General features: G+C 43.2%; 1 protein-coding gene across 2 annotated transcripts in view; it reads right to left on the bottom strand.

Annotated features, from left to right (window-relative positions):
* Positions 1–8,489: 8,489 nt before the first annotated feature.
* The window catches only part of Tamm41 (TAM41 mitochondrial translocator assembly and maintenance homolog), a 45,987-nt gene continuing 41,273 nt past the window's right edge, over positions 8,490–13,203 (bottom strand). For both annotated transcript variants that reach the window (XM_077793452.1, XM_077793455.1), the window contains one exon: positions 8,490–9,617. In XM_077793452.1, the coding sequence (XP_077649578.1) occupies positions 9,541–9,617 (77 nt within the window). In that variant the 3' untranslated portion in view covers positions 8,490–9,540. The remainder of the gene's footprint in view (positions 9,618–13,203) is intronic.

Below are 13,203 nucleotides of genomic sequence, written 5' to 3' on the forward strand. Positions count from 1 at the left end.
AGAGAGAGAGAGAGAGAGAGAGAGAATTTTTAATATTTATTTCTTAGTTCTCGGCGGACACAACATCTTTGTTGGTATGTGGTGCTGAGGATCGAACCCGGGCCGCACGCATGCCAGAGGAGCGAGCGCGCTACAGCCTGAGCCACATTCCCAGCCCTATTTTTTGTTATTGAATTATAATATCTCTTTATTTTATGCATAAGCACCTTACCAGATAAAGGATTTGCAAGTATTTTCTCCCATTTTGGGGGTATCCTTTTTACTTTCTTGATGATAGCTTTGAAACACAAAAGTTTTACATTTTAATGATGTCCAGTTGATCTATTTATTGCTTGTGGTTTGGTGTCTGAGAAGACAGTGACTGATCCAAGGTCACAAAGATTTAACTGTACATTTTCTTCTTAGGCTTCTGTAGTTTTAGTGGTTACGTTTCAGTCTTTGATCCAATTGAGTAATTTTGTACATGGTGAGAGGTAAGAGTCCTTTGTCAAAAATCAATTGACTACATGAAACTTTTATTGACTGGATCTCCCAGCTGCCTCTGACTTTTCCCATCTTGTCTAGGCTAGGTTGTACTATAGTAATGATCGGTTCCAACACCTCAGAGGCTACAGCAACAAATGTTTATTTCTCACTCATGCTAAGTGTGCATCCTGGGTCAGCTTTGACCCTGCTGTATGTTGCTCCAGGACCTGGCTGATGGGAGAGTCTCTGTCTGGAATGTTGCCAGTCCTGTGGCAGAGGGAAGAGGAGACACAGTCAGCTCTAGGCTGGCCCTTACTTTTCTTCTCCTAAGTGACCCATTTTGCTCCCATTCTCAATCCATTAGCTAAAACAAGTCATAAGGTCAAACATGACGTCCATCAGGGAGAGAAATTATTCCTCCCATAAGGAGGGTGATGCTGCAGGGAGGAAAGTAGGTGGTGATTGTTATTATTGTAGTAGGGAACTAGTTCAATAAGAAGGAGGGCTCTAACACTGAGCTACATCTCTAGTCTTTTTATTTTGAGGCAGGATCTTGTTAAGTTGCTAAGGCTGGCCTCAAACTTGTGATCCTCCTGCCACAGCCTCCCAAGGAGCTGAGATTATAGGTGTGCACCTCCATGCTCTGCAGGAAAGTAGCTGACTGGCAACATTCCAGACAGAGACTCTCCTATCAGCCAGATCCTGAAAGTAGGAGAGGAACAGTAACAGGACTAAACACATCCTCACCATCCATCCCTATAGGGCCTGATGTCCTGTCTTCCTGGTTGCCCTCTGACCTCCAGTTATTCCTCTGATGCCTTTGGCGCTTTCTTTCATGTTGCTGTCCATCAGTGGTGTCTTTGGTTCTCTTTTCTTGGTACTCTGCAGATGTCCTGGGGGCATCTCATCCATGGTGTCTGTAACCATCATAATCTCTGCTGCAGACCTGAGTAGGTAACTACCTGCTAAACATCTTCCACAGACATGCCCAGGCATGCCACTGTCCTCATGCCACCTCCAAATCTGCCACTTCTCCTCGATCCCCAGCTTGGCACACAGGCACATGCTGTTCTCCTAGTTTCCTCGGCCAGAGTCTTGGAACCAATTGCTTCCCAGTCGACCACCAGGTTGTACTGAGTCTACTTTCTATGCATTCCTCGAATATACTCCCCTTCTGGTCCATTCTCAGCACTTCCGCCCTACGCCACAGTCCTGCCCCTTCAAATTCAGTCTCCAAGCTGCAGCCATACTGCTTTTAATAAAATGCAAATCCTGTTTCGTTATTCTCCAGCTCAAAATTCCTCACTAGCTCTCCAATGCTCTGGGGATAAGGAATAACAGACTACCAGGCCAGGATCTTTCCTAATCTGGCCTCGGTCGTTGCTCCAGCCCTGCTCCTGTGCAGCATCTGCCTGGCACTTCATTCATCTGGAGCTAACTGGGTTCCCGAGACACACTCATCTCTTCTTCATCCAGGGCTTTTGAATATCCATGTCCCTATGCCTGGACTACCCTTCCTTCTCTGGGTAACTCCTTCTTGTTCTTAAAGCAACAAACTGAGCATCACTTTCTCTTTCCTTTCCAACTGGGAGAACCCTAAGTGACTAAAAGACAGTCTAGGAAAGAGTGAATAAATGAGTGAATATATTGAAGGTGCTGAGCACAGAGCCTGACACACTGAACTGGCTCAACCAATGTTTGCCATTACCTTGACGTATCACCATAGCAGCCAATAATTACACCTATAATTATGCACTTATAAAAAAAAGGAATCTACAAGTTACTTGCTTACTTACTCGTCTGCATTGTAAGACCATTAGAGCTGGGATGACTCTCTAGGACTTCAGTTCCTGACATGCAATAATCATTTACTAAATAGTTATTAAATATTTGAGAAAAAACAATAAATGAGGGAACTTTGTTACTTCTCATTTTGCATTTTGATGCACAGGTAAATTTTGTTCAAACCTTGTAAGCTTACTGAATGTTCCTCTGGGCATATTCCTTTGCTCTCCAACCCAATATTGCTTAGCAACATTTTATTCTTGGTACACATTGAATTGAAACCTATTCAATCAAACTCTCCTGAGATCTGCCTTAAGACTTTTCCTGTTTTCCACCTGCCATGTCCTGTGATCTGTTTCTATATGATCCACTGTACCCTGGAATTCTAAGGAAAGACTTTCTTCTGAAGCTCAATTATTAGATTAGCTATACAAGATGGGTGGAGGGCAATGAAACCCAAGTTAGAGGTGGCAGGTATATTTAGGTCAGGTATCATGTAATTTTTTAAAAATAGGGAGCCCAGAGATTTTGTTCCTCCATATCTAAGGCCTGAGACCCTGTTATAATTCACCCATATGTTGCATGAGTAGAACACAATGCTGAAGCAAAGAGGGGATTAAGTAGAAAGTAAGAGACTCAGGTTTCAGTCCAGCCTGTCAACAAATAGACGTGACCTTGGAAGTCACAACCTGTGACTGACTTATGGCACCCTGAAAGTGAGGGAGTTTTAATGATTTTTAACTTTCCTATCAATTCTGACATGTAATATACCACCTCTCTCCAGAGCAGCTCATTCTAGGATGGAATTTTCTATGGCCTCACTTGATCTCAGAAAGAAGAGAAGAAACAGAAAAAAACAAGACCAGGTGTCTCTAGCTCCATGGCCAGTAGTGAAGAATAAAGGAGAGATCATCTGGATAAATTTGGAGAGAAACGTCCATATCTTGTAGGCAAGGCCCAAAAGGCATGGTGTGATAGGAAAGTTGAGAGGAGAATTAGGAGTTACATAAAACTGAATTCAAATTCCAGTTATTGGGCTGGGGTGGTAGAGCGCTTGTCTAGCATGTGTGAGGTACCAAATAAGTATAAATAGAGATTAAATTCTTTTAAAACATATTTCAGTTAACACCTAACCTTTGTAATCGTGTTTCATTGGTTGGGGGGAAAAATGGGACTGCGCCTTTGTTGTAGGTTAGGGTAAAGATTAAATGAAGCTGTTTATATATCATACCTGCTATGTAAAAGCCTCCCATAAATGTTAAGACTATTTTCCCTATTTTATACAATCCTTCACTACATTAAAGGTAGGTACAAAGATACTAGCTTATACCTATAAAACTTTATTCACTCTTCACCACAAGTTAGAATTTGGGAGATAGATACTTTTGTGGGTCAGAATAGCTGGCTGTGATTTGGTGGCATGCAGTAACTACATCAATGTGCATCTTCCAAGTCTGGTAAGATTCAGTCCTATGCTTCCTGTAGCTCACAGTGGGTGTTTTGGCAATTAAGGTGATCACCAGCTCTGGAGCACTAGAGGGCAGGGCTCAGTTGGGACATGGGACCTGAAGATTCCCGGGCACCTAGTACCTCAAAGAGTAAGAAGTCATGATTCAGAACTTCAATCCAGGCTCCTGGCTGTGAAGACCCTCAGCAACTCAGAGGGAACCATTGGACTTCTTATTTCTAAGAAGTTCTGCTCATGTGACTGAGAATAAAGGAAGCTGAGTGCATGGCTATTTGAATTCTCATTTGGGTTCCAACATCACACTGTGAGCACAGGAAGTGTGGAGCTTGCTTGCATTTATTGCTTTGCTGAGCCACTTTTTTCTCCAATCTCTCAAAGACTGTTCATCTTGAAGCTCAACCACCAGCAAGATCAGACCCAATGTCATTGGGCTGATGTGTGGCAGAGCCAACTTGGGATGCAATTATGTAGTTTTGGTTATCAAATCCAAAGCTTTTCCCACCTGGCTGATAGAGGAAAATGTTGTAACTGCAAACCAGGACCCTCAATTCACTTTCTTTTGGGAATCAGATGTTTCATGAAACAGTTTTAAGTTCTGAAACTATGTTTTAAGGAATTGTTAAAAATCAGAAAGATACCCTTTTCTTTGATGGACATTGTTTAGCCAACTGATTGTTTTATAAGGCAGAGAGTAAAAGATTTACAATGCCTATTGAATGAAAGTAACACCAATAACAACAGCTGGTTTTTACTAGGCACTGACTGCATGCTCAGCATTTTTTGGGTTTCTTTTTTTGCAGTACTGGGGATCGAATCTCAGGTCTTGCACATGATAGGCAAGTGCTCTACCACTGAACTATACCCCCAGCCCTGCACAGCAGTTAGAAGTACTGAGACTGAATTTAGACTATTCAAAGACACAAATTTGAATCTTGGCTCACCACTTAGCTACAAGCTGACTTTGGGCAAACTTTTTTTTTTTTTTATTGGTTGTTCACAACATTACAAAGCTCTTGACATATCATATTTCATACATTAGATTGAAGTGGGTTATGAACTCCCAATTTTACCCCAAATGCAGATTGCAGAATCACGTTGGTTACACATCCACAATTTTACATAATGCCCAATTAGTAATTGTTGTATTCTGCTACCTTTCCTATCCCCTACTATCCCCCCTCCCCTCCCCTCCCATCTTCTCTCTCTACCCCATCTACTGTAATTCATTTCTCTCCTTGTTTATTTTCCCATTCCCCTCACAACCTCTTATATGTAATTTTATATAGCAATGAGGGTCTCCCTTCATTTCCATGCAATTTCCCTTTTCTCTCCCATCTCATGTCTCTGTTTAATGTTAATCTTTTCTTCCTGCTCTTCCTCCCTGTTCTGTTCATAGTTGCTCTCATTATATCAAAGAAGACATTTGGTATTTGTTTTTTAGGGATTGACTAGCTTCACTAAGCATAATCTGCTCTAGTGCCATCCATTTCCCTGGAAATTCTATGATTTTGTCATTTTTTATTGCTGCATAGTACTCTATTGTGTATAGATGCCACATTTTTTTTATCCATTCATCTATTGAAGGGCATCTGGGTTGGTTCCACAGTCTAGCTATTGTGAATTGTGCTGCTATGAACATTGATGTGGCAGCATCCCTGTAGCATGCTCTTTTAAGGTCTTTAGGGAATAGTCCGAGAAGGGCAATAGCAGGGTCAAATGGTGGTTCCATTCCCAGTTTTCCCAGGAATCTCCAAACTGCTTTCCAAATTGGCCGCACCAATTTGCAGTCCCACCAGCAATGTACAAGAGTACCCTTTTCTCCACATCCTCGCCAGCACTTGTTGTTGTTTGACTTCATAGTGGCTGCCAATCTTACTGGAGTGAGATGGTATCTTAGGGTGGTTTTGATTTGTATTTCTCTGACTGCTAGAGATGGTGAGCATTTTTTCATGTACTTGTTGATTGATTGTATATCCTCCTCTGAGAAGTGTCTGTTCAGGTCCTTGGTTGGGCAAACTTCTTAACCTCTTTAAGACTCAGTTACTCAGCTGTCAAGTTAGAATAATAGTCCATGCCTTATAAGGTTACTGTGGGGATAAATTAGTTCATATGAGAAATGCTGTAAGAACTAATCAAATTCTCACTATCCAATATATGGTATGGAGCCATGTTCAATGGAAAAAAACAACAAAAGCCTGGAACAACTCCATAAAGACAGCTCTTTAGTAATGAGGGCTTGGGTCATTCTAAAAGGTAAGGAAATGCCCAACTGAAGTGCAGGCTAAGGACAATAGGAACACAGGATGGGTAATGGAAGAAATATGTTATAATCATCAATAGGATATCATGATCAATGTTAAAATGAGCTATGAATATGTATTTCCTTCCTTGCTTGATAAGGTAGATGTACACACTCTATCCCTCTCTCTCACACAGGCACATATGTATTTTTAACCCTCTTTGTTCACCTATTTTTCTATATAGAGTGTGGGTGGCTTAATAGGCTAGTTTCTAGGTTATACAATATCCAGCTGGGATTGTAATTAAAAAGGAGTAACTATTGCAGAGATTGATGAAGTAACTTCAGGACTTTACTCTTCTCTCTCCTGCCAGAGTGAGAGCCTCTTCTATTGGGTGAAGGTGAGCTGCTTCATGATGGGTGGAAGGGGCTGATTGCTGCAGTTGGGCAGAGGTCTTCGTATGACTGAAGGGCACATGTGGATGCTATCCCCACAAGAGTGGACCATGTCAGTTATCTGGAGTCTCTGCACTCAACACCTATTTTTCTAAAACTCATCTCTGTTCTGATGGGAGTAGGAGCCTGCAAACCACAGTCCCCAACTTCTATTCAGTTCTTCCCATTGGAGACAGTGGCAGATCAGGTGGGAGGATGAGAGAAGTTCCCAGGGTCGACTCAACAGCAGCAGCAAGCACTGGTGATTGACAAGTGGCATCTCCAGCAGTGGTGGGGGCACTATGCCAGTTATCTAAGGCTGCCCACAAGCCTCCCCCAAACTTACTGACTTCAAGAATTATTGTTTTCTTAGATTTTGGGGAGTTGATTTGGCTTGGCTAAGTGGTTCCTGCTTGGGGTATCTCCAGCTGTTGCAGAAAAGGGGCTGGGGCTGGAGTTGTGGCAAAGCCTTGCTCACTCACTCACCTGGCAGTTGATGTTGGCTGTAGCTGGCTGGCTGAGTGTGGCAGGATTTCTTACAACATGGCAACCTTAGAAGCTGTTAAGGGTGTAAAGAGGCATCCCAGGAGCCAGGCTGAAGTTTATTATCTTTTGTTCTCTTTCTTGAGATCTAGCTTCAGAAGGCACATAATATCTTGTCTACTGCATTCTGTTACAAGCAAGTCACTAAGGCCAGCTCATATTCAAGGAAGGGAAATTAAATTCCACATACTGATGGAAGGAGGGCCAAAGAATTTGAGGATGTATTTTTTTAAACCACCATAGGCAGCAACACAGCATTAGATGTTGGCCTGTAGATTCTAGCACAGGGGTGTAAGCAGCTCCCTGCTCTCTGCACACAGCCCCTCTTCCTCCTTTAGCACCCCCACCTTCTCTTATTAGCTCCTTCCATATTTTAACAACTATTTCCCTATATTAAATTCCTTCTACTTGATATACTTAGGGTAGTTTCTTTCTTCCTAACAGGACTCTATCTAATGTGGGATTACCTCTAGCTATCCAAATTCACCATTTGAATTGAATGGCTACGATACTTGTAGAAATATTAACTATGTACCAAGAACCACACTAGATAGATTATGAATTATCACACTTAATTCTAACACCAACCCTGATAGAGGGGTGTGAGTATGCCTACATTACAGATGTGGAGACTGAGACTCTTAAGTTTTAAACAACTTGCCCAAGGACACAGCTGGAGAGGGAACACATTTCTTTCTTGGATCTTCAGTAACAAAAAGCACTACTTCTTGCCAAAGGGCTCCATCTTCCCCACAGGAACGCTCACCTCTCACCCTTACGTACCAGTTGGATAACTCCCAACTTAGATAGTATGTACCTTTCAACTGGATCAAGGAAGAGGAATACGAGAATGCATGTAGGGGACAGAGGAACACAAAGACTTGAGTGTTCATTTCTCATGAGAGCTGCAGGGTGTGTGGGAAAAGGCACGGGACAGACGCTTGGGAGCCTGGGTTCAAGTCCCAGCTACATCACTCACCTGTTATGACCCCAGGCAGTCACCTTCTCTCCAGATGTCTCAGATTCCACATCTGTTGAATGGATCTGCTATTCTGACACACTCTACTTTGCAAAGTTATCTACCTTGGGGATATAAAAAGCTGTATCAGACACAGGGGCAAAGGTTTAAGTAAAATAAAGCCCAATTATAGAAGGTATGGATGAGGCTGGTAAGATTCTTCCTTTTGGGGAGGGTACCTGGGATTGAACCCAGGGTGTTTAACCACTGAGCCACATCCCTCAGCCTTTTTGTATTTTGAGACAGGGTCTTGCTAAGTTGCTCATGGCCTCACTAAATTGTTGAGGTTGGCTTTCAACCTGGGATCCTCCTGCTTTAGCCTCCCAAGCTCCTGGGATTACAGACATGTGCCACTGCACCCAGCAAGGCAGGTAAGATTCTTATTTGTCCTATAAGCAGTGGGAAATCATCTTAGCTTTTTAAGGAAGAAAATAACAAAAACCATGGTACAAAAGATGATGGCAGCAAATGACAAAGAATGAATAAATCTTAGTTCTCAATTCATGAAATCTTGTAATGGTGAAACTGTTGAGAGATTAAACAATTCATCCAAAGTCACATGGCTGTGAAGGAAAAAAGAATCTTGAGCTTTGACTGGACAGATCCATGTAATGAGATGGATACGGGCTTGCTTCTTGACGCCCTTCCTCCTCAGTTTCTATTCAGGTGTCCAGTCATTCTCCGCAGTCCCAGAGCCTGTGGGGCAGCGGCCTCTTGGAGAGGAGTAAGGAGCTCAGGCCTGAGCTCGTCAGCATGGTCCATCCTTCTGTCACTTAATGGCTCAGGAATGAATATGTCACTCAATTAGGGCCCATGAATACAAACAGAGGCTTGCTGGGGGCTGCTGGGAAGTTTTCCTTCTTGCTTTTCTAAGATAAGTCCTGAAAAGAATCTTCTGTCTCCCCAAAATGGAACGGGGAAACGACAGCCCTGGAAATGGTTGCCAGCATTCTCACAACTATGAGGGGAGCCAGCTTCAGTAAGACACCAACACTGTGAAGGACGGACAGCAGAGAGATGGAAAGAGACTGGGGAGAATGAATGAGTCCATCCTGTTAGTCCAGGTAACTGTCATGGAGGTCTTGTTGCCTAAACGTGTCTGTAGGCTCTGTAGTGTCTGTCTCAGGCTCCTCATCTGAAAGTCACTCTGTCACACACCGTGGAAAACAAAAAGGTAAAAAGCCTAATCCAGAAAAATCCTCACACGATACTCTTGCTGGCAAAGCCAGAGGAAATAAGAGGGAGACTATGGACAGAAGCAGACAGGTCAAGCTCCGCCTGCCCAGCCTGCAATCCTCCTGGACTGCATGTCCATCTGGGCACACATCACCTGTCATGTCTCCGACTCTCCAATGTCTACAAAATGCAGGACTCATGGTTCTCTTCTTTGGCTGCTCAGCCCTCTTACATATTTGGAGTCCCACCTGGGTAAATATCTGATGAATACATTTCAAAAAAATCAAATAGAAGACAAATAGCAGTCTCTTCAAAATTCACGCAGTGGGTCAAGGTAACAAACGCTGTTCTGTTAAAAAGGATCAAACACTTTATTCATCTATACATAACACTTATAAAAAGCAAGCAAAATCAGGATGTTTTCCTCAGCCATCCTTTCCACATTTTGTGCAGTTTTAGTGAACTGTAAATCACTGAATTCTTCAAGCCTGAAAGAGAAAAGAAGAGAGGGTGAGAAAATGGAGGCTGTTGGGGTGGATGTGCAGAGAGGTTCAGGGATGTTCTATGGAAGATTCTTCTAGAAGTTCAGGGATGTTCTATGGAAGATTCTTCTAGGGGCAGTGATGGGCAGAGGGGGATGCTCCGGGAGCTCAGGGAGTGAAAGGTTACCAAAGGTTATCGTGACTGGTAAGGGGGAAGTGATTCTGGTTTAGGTATCTATCTGTTGAAACAGTGATATGGATGCCAACAAAACCTGAGTCCTTGGGATAAGTGAAGTTTTGAGTTATGAGTGTGTTGGCAGCCTTTGGATTTGGTAGATCTCTTAAAAAGGAGAAAGGCACAGATAAGAGCCTGTATGCAGCCAGCAGAGTAGTGCATGCCTGTAATCCCAGAACTTGTGAAGCGGAGGCAGGAGGATCCCAAGTTCAAGGCCAGCCTCAGCAATTTAGTGAAACCCTGTCTCAAAGTAAAAAATAAGGGCTGGGAATGTAGCTCAGTGGTACGGCGTTGGCCTAGGATGAATGATGTCCTAGGTTCAGTTCTCAGCACTGAAAAATAAAAATAAAATAAAAAGGCTCAGTGGTAAAGTGCCCCTGAGTTCAATCCCTAGTTATATATACAAAAAAAAAAAAAAAAAAAAAGTCTGTATGTGATTGGGCATCCTTGCCCTTTCCCTCTCTCAGGCTTATATTCCAAGCACCTCAGCTTGCTGCTTCTGTGTCCCTGTGTATGCTGCCTACCTGCTGTTCCCACCACTTTCTGCCTAGTAGACTTAATACTTGCTTGAGGATTCCTACTCCAAGAAATGCCAAGATGGTCCCATGCACCTGTGCTTGCTCACCTCCCGAGTGGCACTTACCCCACTGTATAGTGCCTGTCAAAGGACTCACCCGTCCCTCTGGCTAGACTGTGAGCTCCTTGAGGATGGGGACCTTGTCCTATAAATTTCTGCATCCCCATTGTATAGTACAACACCCTGCAGCACATAGTACGTGCTCAATAAATGCTTTTGAAATGTCAGAACGAATGCACCTTATTCAGATAAGTGACCCTCTAGCACCCCTAGGTGACCCTCTAGCACTCTTTGATGACTTAATCATAACTACATGATGAGACAAAAAGAGCTGCTCTGGGGGGTGCTCAGGGCAAAGACATAAAATGGGATAAAATAAGTGGGAATGCTATTTGTCTGTCAGATCTGATAGGCTCCTACTCCAGGATGTTACCATGGACTTGACTTCCTTCATGTGGAGAGTGATATCATTCGGGGTATGTGTGGCCCAAAGAACCCAATAGTCTTTTTCACTTTTAGATGTACACAATGACCGTGCTGTGAGTCTGGAATGCACATCCCCAGCACTGTGCTTGTGAGCATGCTGACAAGGTAACAGGATTCATTCCAGACATGCCCGGTATTGGGGTTTGAGTGATCTCTTTAAAATACCTGGCTCTGCCCCCTGTATACTGCCTAGTCTGCTTAGAATCGACATGTTTTTGAATTACATCTCCAGCTCTTTAAACAATTAAAAAACCAATTTTTTTTTTTTTGAGTCAGGGTCTTGCTAAGTTCTTGAGGCTGGCCTCAAACTTGCGGTCCTCCAGCCTTAGCCTCACAAGTCACTGGAATTACAGGCACGTGGTGCTGTACCTGGCTCACTGAGAACCTTTGAAGGAGTTACTGTGGGCAGTGACAGGGAGAAAGCCACAGGTACAGGTAAAATTATTAACAACTCTGGCTCCTGTGGCCTGGTCCATCTACCGGGTGACTACTTGTGAACTGACATAGGCCGACAAGAAGTTCACAGCTCCTTTCTCTGCTTCCACCCTTTTTAATTTTCTCCCTGGAGCAACCATTCTGGTAGACCTCACCCACTTGAGAACAGAGGCCGGTAACTTATTACATAAGGCGCTTTTTAAAATTACAGCCAGAACTAACCAGGAACTGGAGCAGAATGCAGGGAGTTAGCTGCACACTGCGAAGTTCAATGCAGCAACCCCAGGGCGCTGAGTCACGGCTCGAGGCAGATGCACAGACCATGATAATTCCCAGCTCACCTTCAGGAAGCTTAGTCACAGACTCCTTGGAGCTCAAACATTTAAGGTAAATACACAAAGCGGAGGAACATCACCATGCAGCCATCTTCTGCTACTGGTGGACAAAAACCTCCTCGACTAAACACATTCTCTTCTGGGCTCTGCCAAACAGAGATTCTCAGAAGGACTGTAGCAGGGAAATGGGTTATAAACAGTACTGGAACAGGAGTCCAGACACCTGGGTTCTAGGCCTGGCTGGGCCAAGCTTCGTGGCGAGTGACGCTCGCTTGTTGGTCAATTACCTCTTCCGTAAAATGTTAGGGGCTCTAAAAAGGGGCCCGTAGGAAGCTTGGACCTCAGTTAGAATCTCTGAAACTGCAGGGAAGTGCGCCATGTATGTGTTACATGTGCTTCTATGAGAGGGTTCAGAGTTTTAGACAGACTTGCAAAGGGATCCAACATTTGCAATGGGTCAAAACCCAGCAGATTAGAAAAAGGGCCCTTTCTGCCTTAATGTTTTCATTTCAACAAAAGTGTTGGACTTAAACTCCCTGTATTTGAAATAGAATGAAATTTCCTAACAAAACACAAAAAACTGCTAACCATAAAGAACGAAGTTGATAAACCGGACTAAGCAAAATTAAGAATTTCTTTTCACCAAAAGATATCATTAATAGGGTGAAGTGATAATCCCCAGATTACCTATATAACATATATAGGACATGTAGGCTGTAGCTCGGTGGTACAACAAGTATTTGGCATGTGAGGCCCTGGGTTCAATCTCCAGCACCAGTAAACAAATAAATAAAGGACTTTTATCAAGACTATGTAGAAAATTCAGGAAGAAAAAGGCACACAACTCAATAGAAAAATGGGCCAAAGACTAGGCTAGATATTTCTCAAAAGAGGATATCCAAATAAGCATACAAAAAATGCCAAGGGCTGGGGTTATAGCTCAATGAGACAGCACCTGCCTATCTCATATGCGGCACTGGGTTTGACCTCAGCACCACATAAAAATAAATAAAGGTATTGTGTCCTCCTACAAGTAAAATATATATACATATTAGAAACAAACAATGCTCAACTTCCTTCGTCATCAGAAAAATGTAAATTAAACCCCAAGATGGTACCAATACCTACTTACTGGAAAGAACATACACTATCAAGTTCTAGCCAGCAGGTGCTGCAACAGGAACTCTGCTAGTGGGACTGTAAAGCTGGACAACTATTTGTTATTTATTAACACTGAACCTTCACATGCTCTGAGACCTAGAAATTCTCCCGGAGTATACACCTGACCAAAATGCATGCGCATGCTCACTAGAAGATCAGTACAAAAACATGCACAGCTGCACTATCTGACATAGTCCCAGACTGCAAACTGCCCAAGTGTCCATCAACAGTAGAGTGGATGCACTGGGAAAACTGCAATGGGAATGAATGGACTCCTGCCGCTCCCAACCACGTGGTGCGCCTGATGTTCTGAGGACTAATGAGAAATGAAGATGCAAAAGAGCACATATTCTCATAAAGCTC

The sequence above is a fragment of the Urocitellus parryii genome, chromosome 16 (genome assembly GCF_045843805.1).
Source record: "Urocitellus parryii isolate mUroPar1 chromosome 16, mUroPar1.hap1, whole genome shotgun sequence".
Lineage (NCBI taxonomy): Eukaryota > Metazoa > Chordata > Mammalia > Rodentia > Sciuridae > Urocitellus > Urocitellus parryii.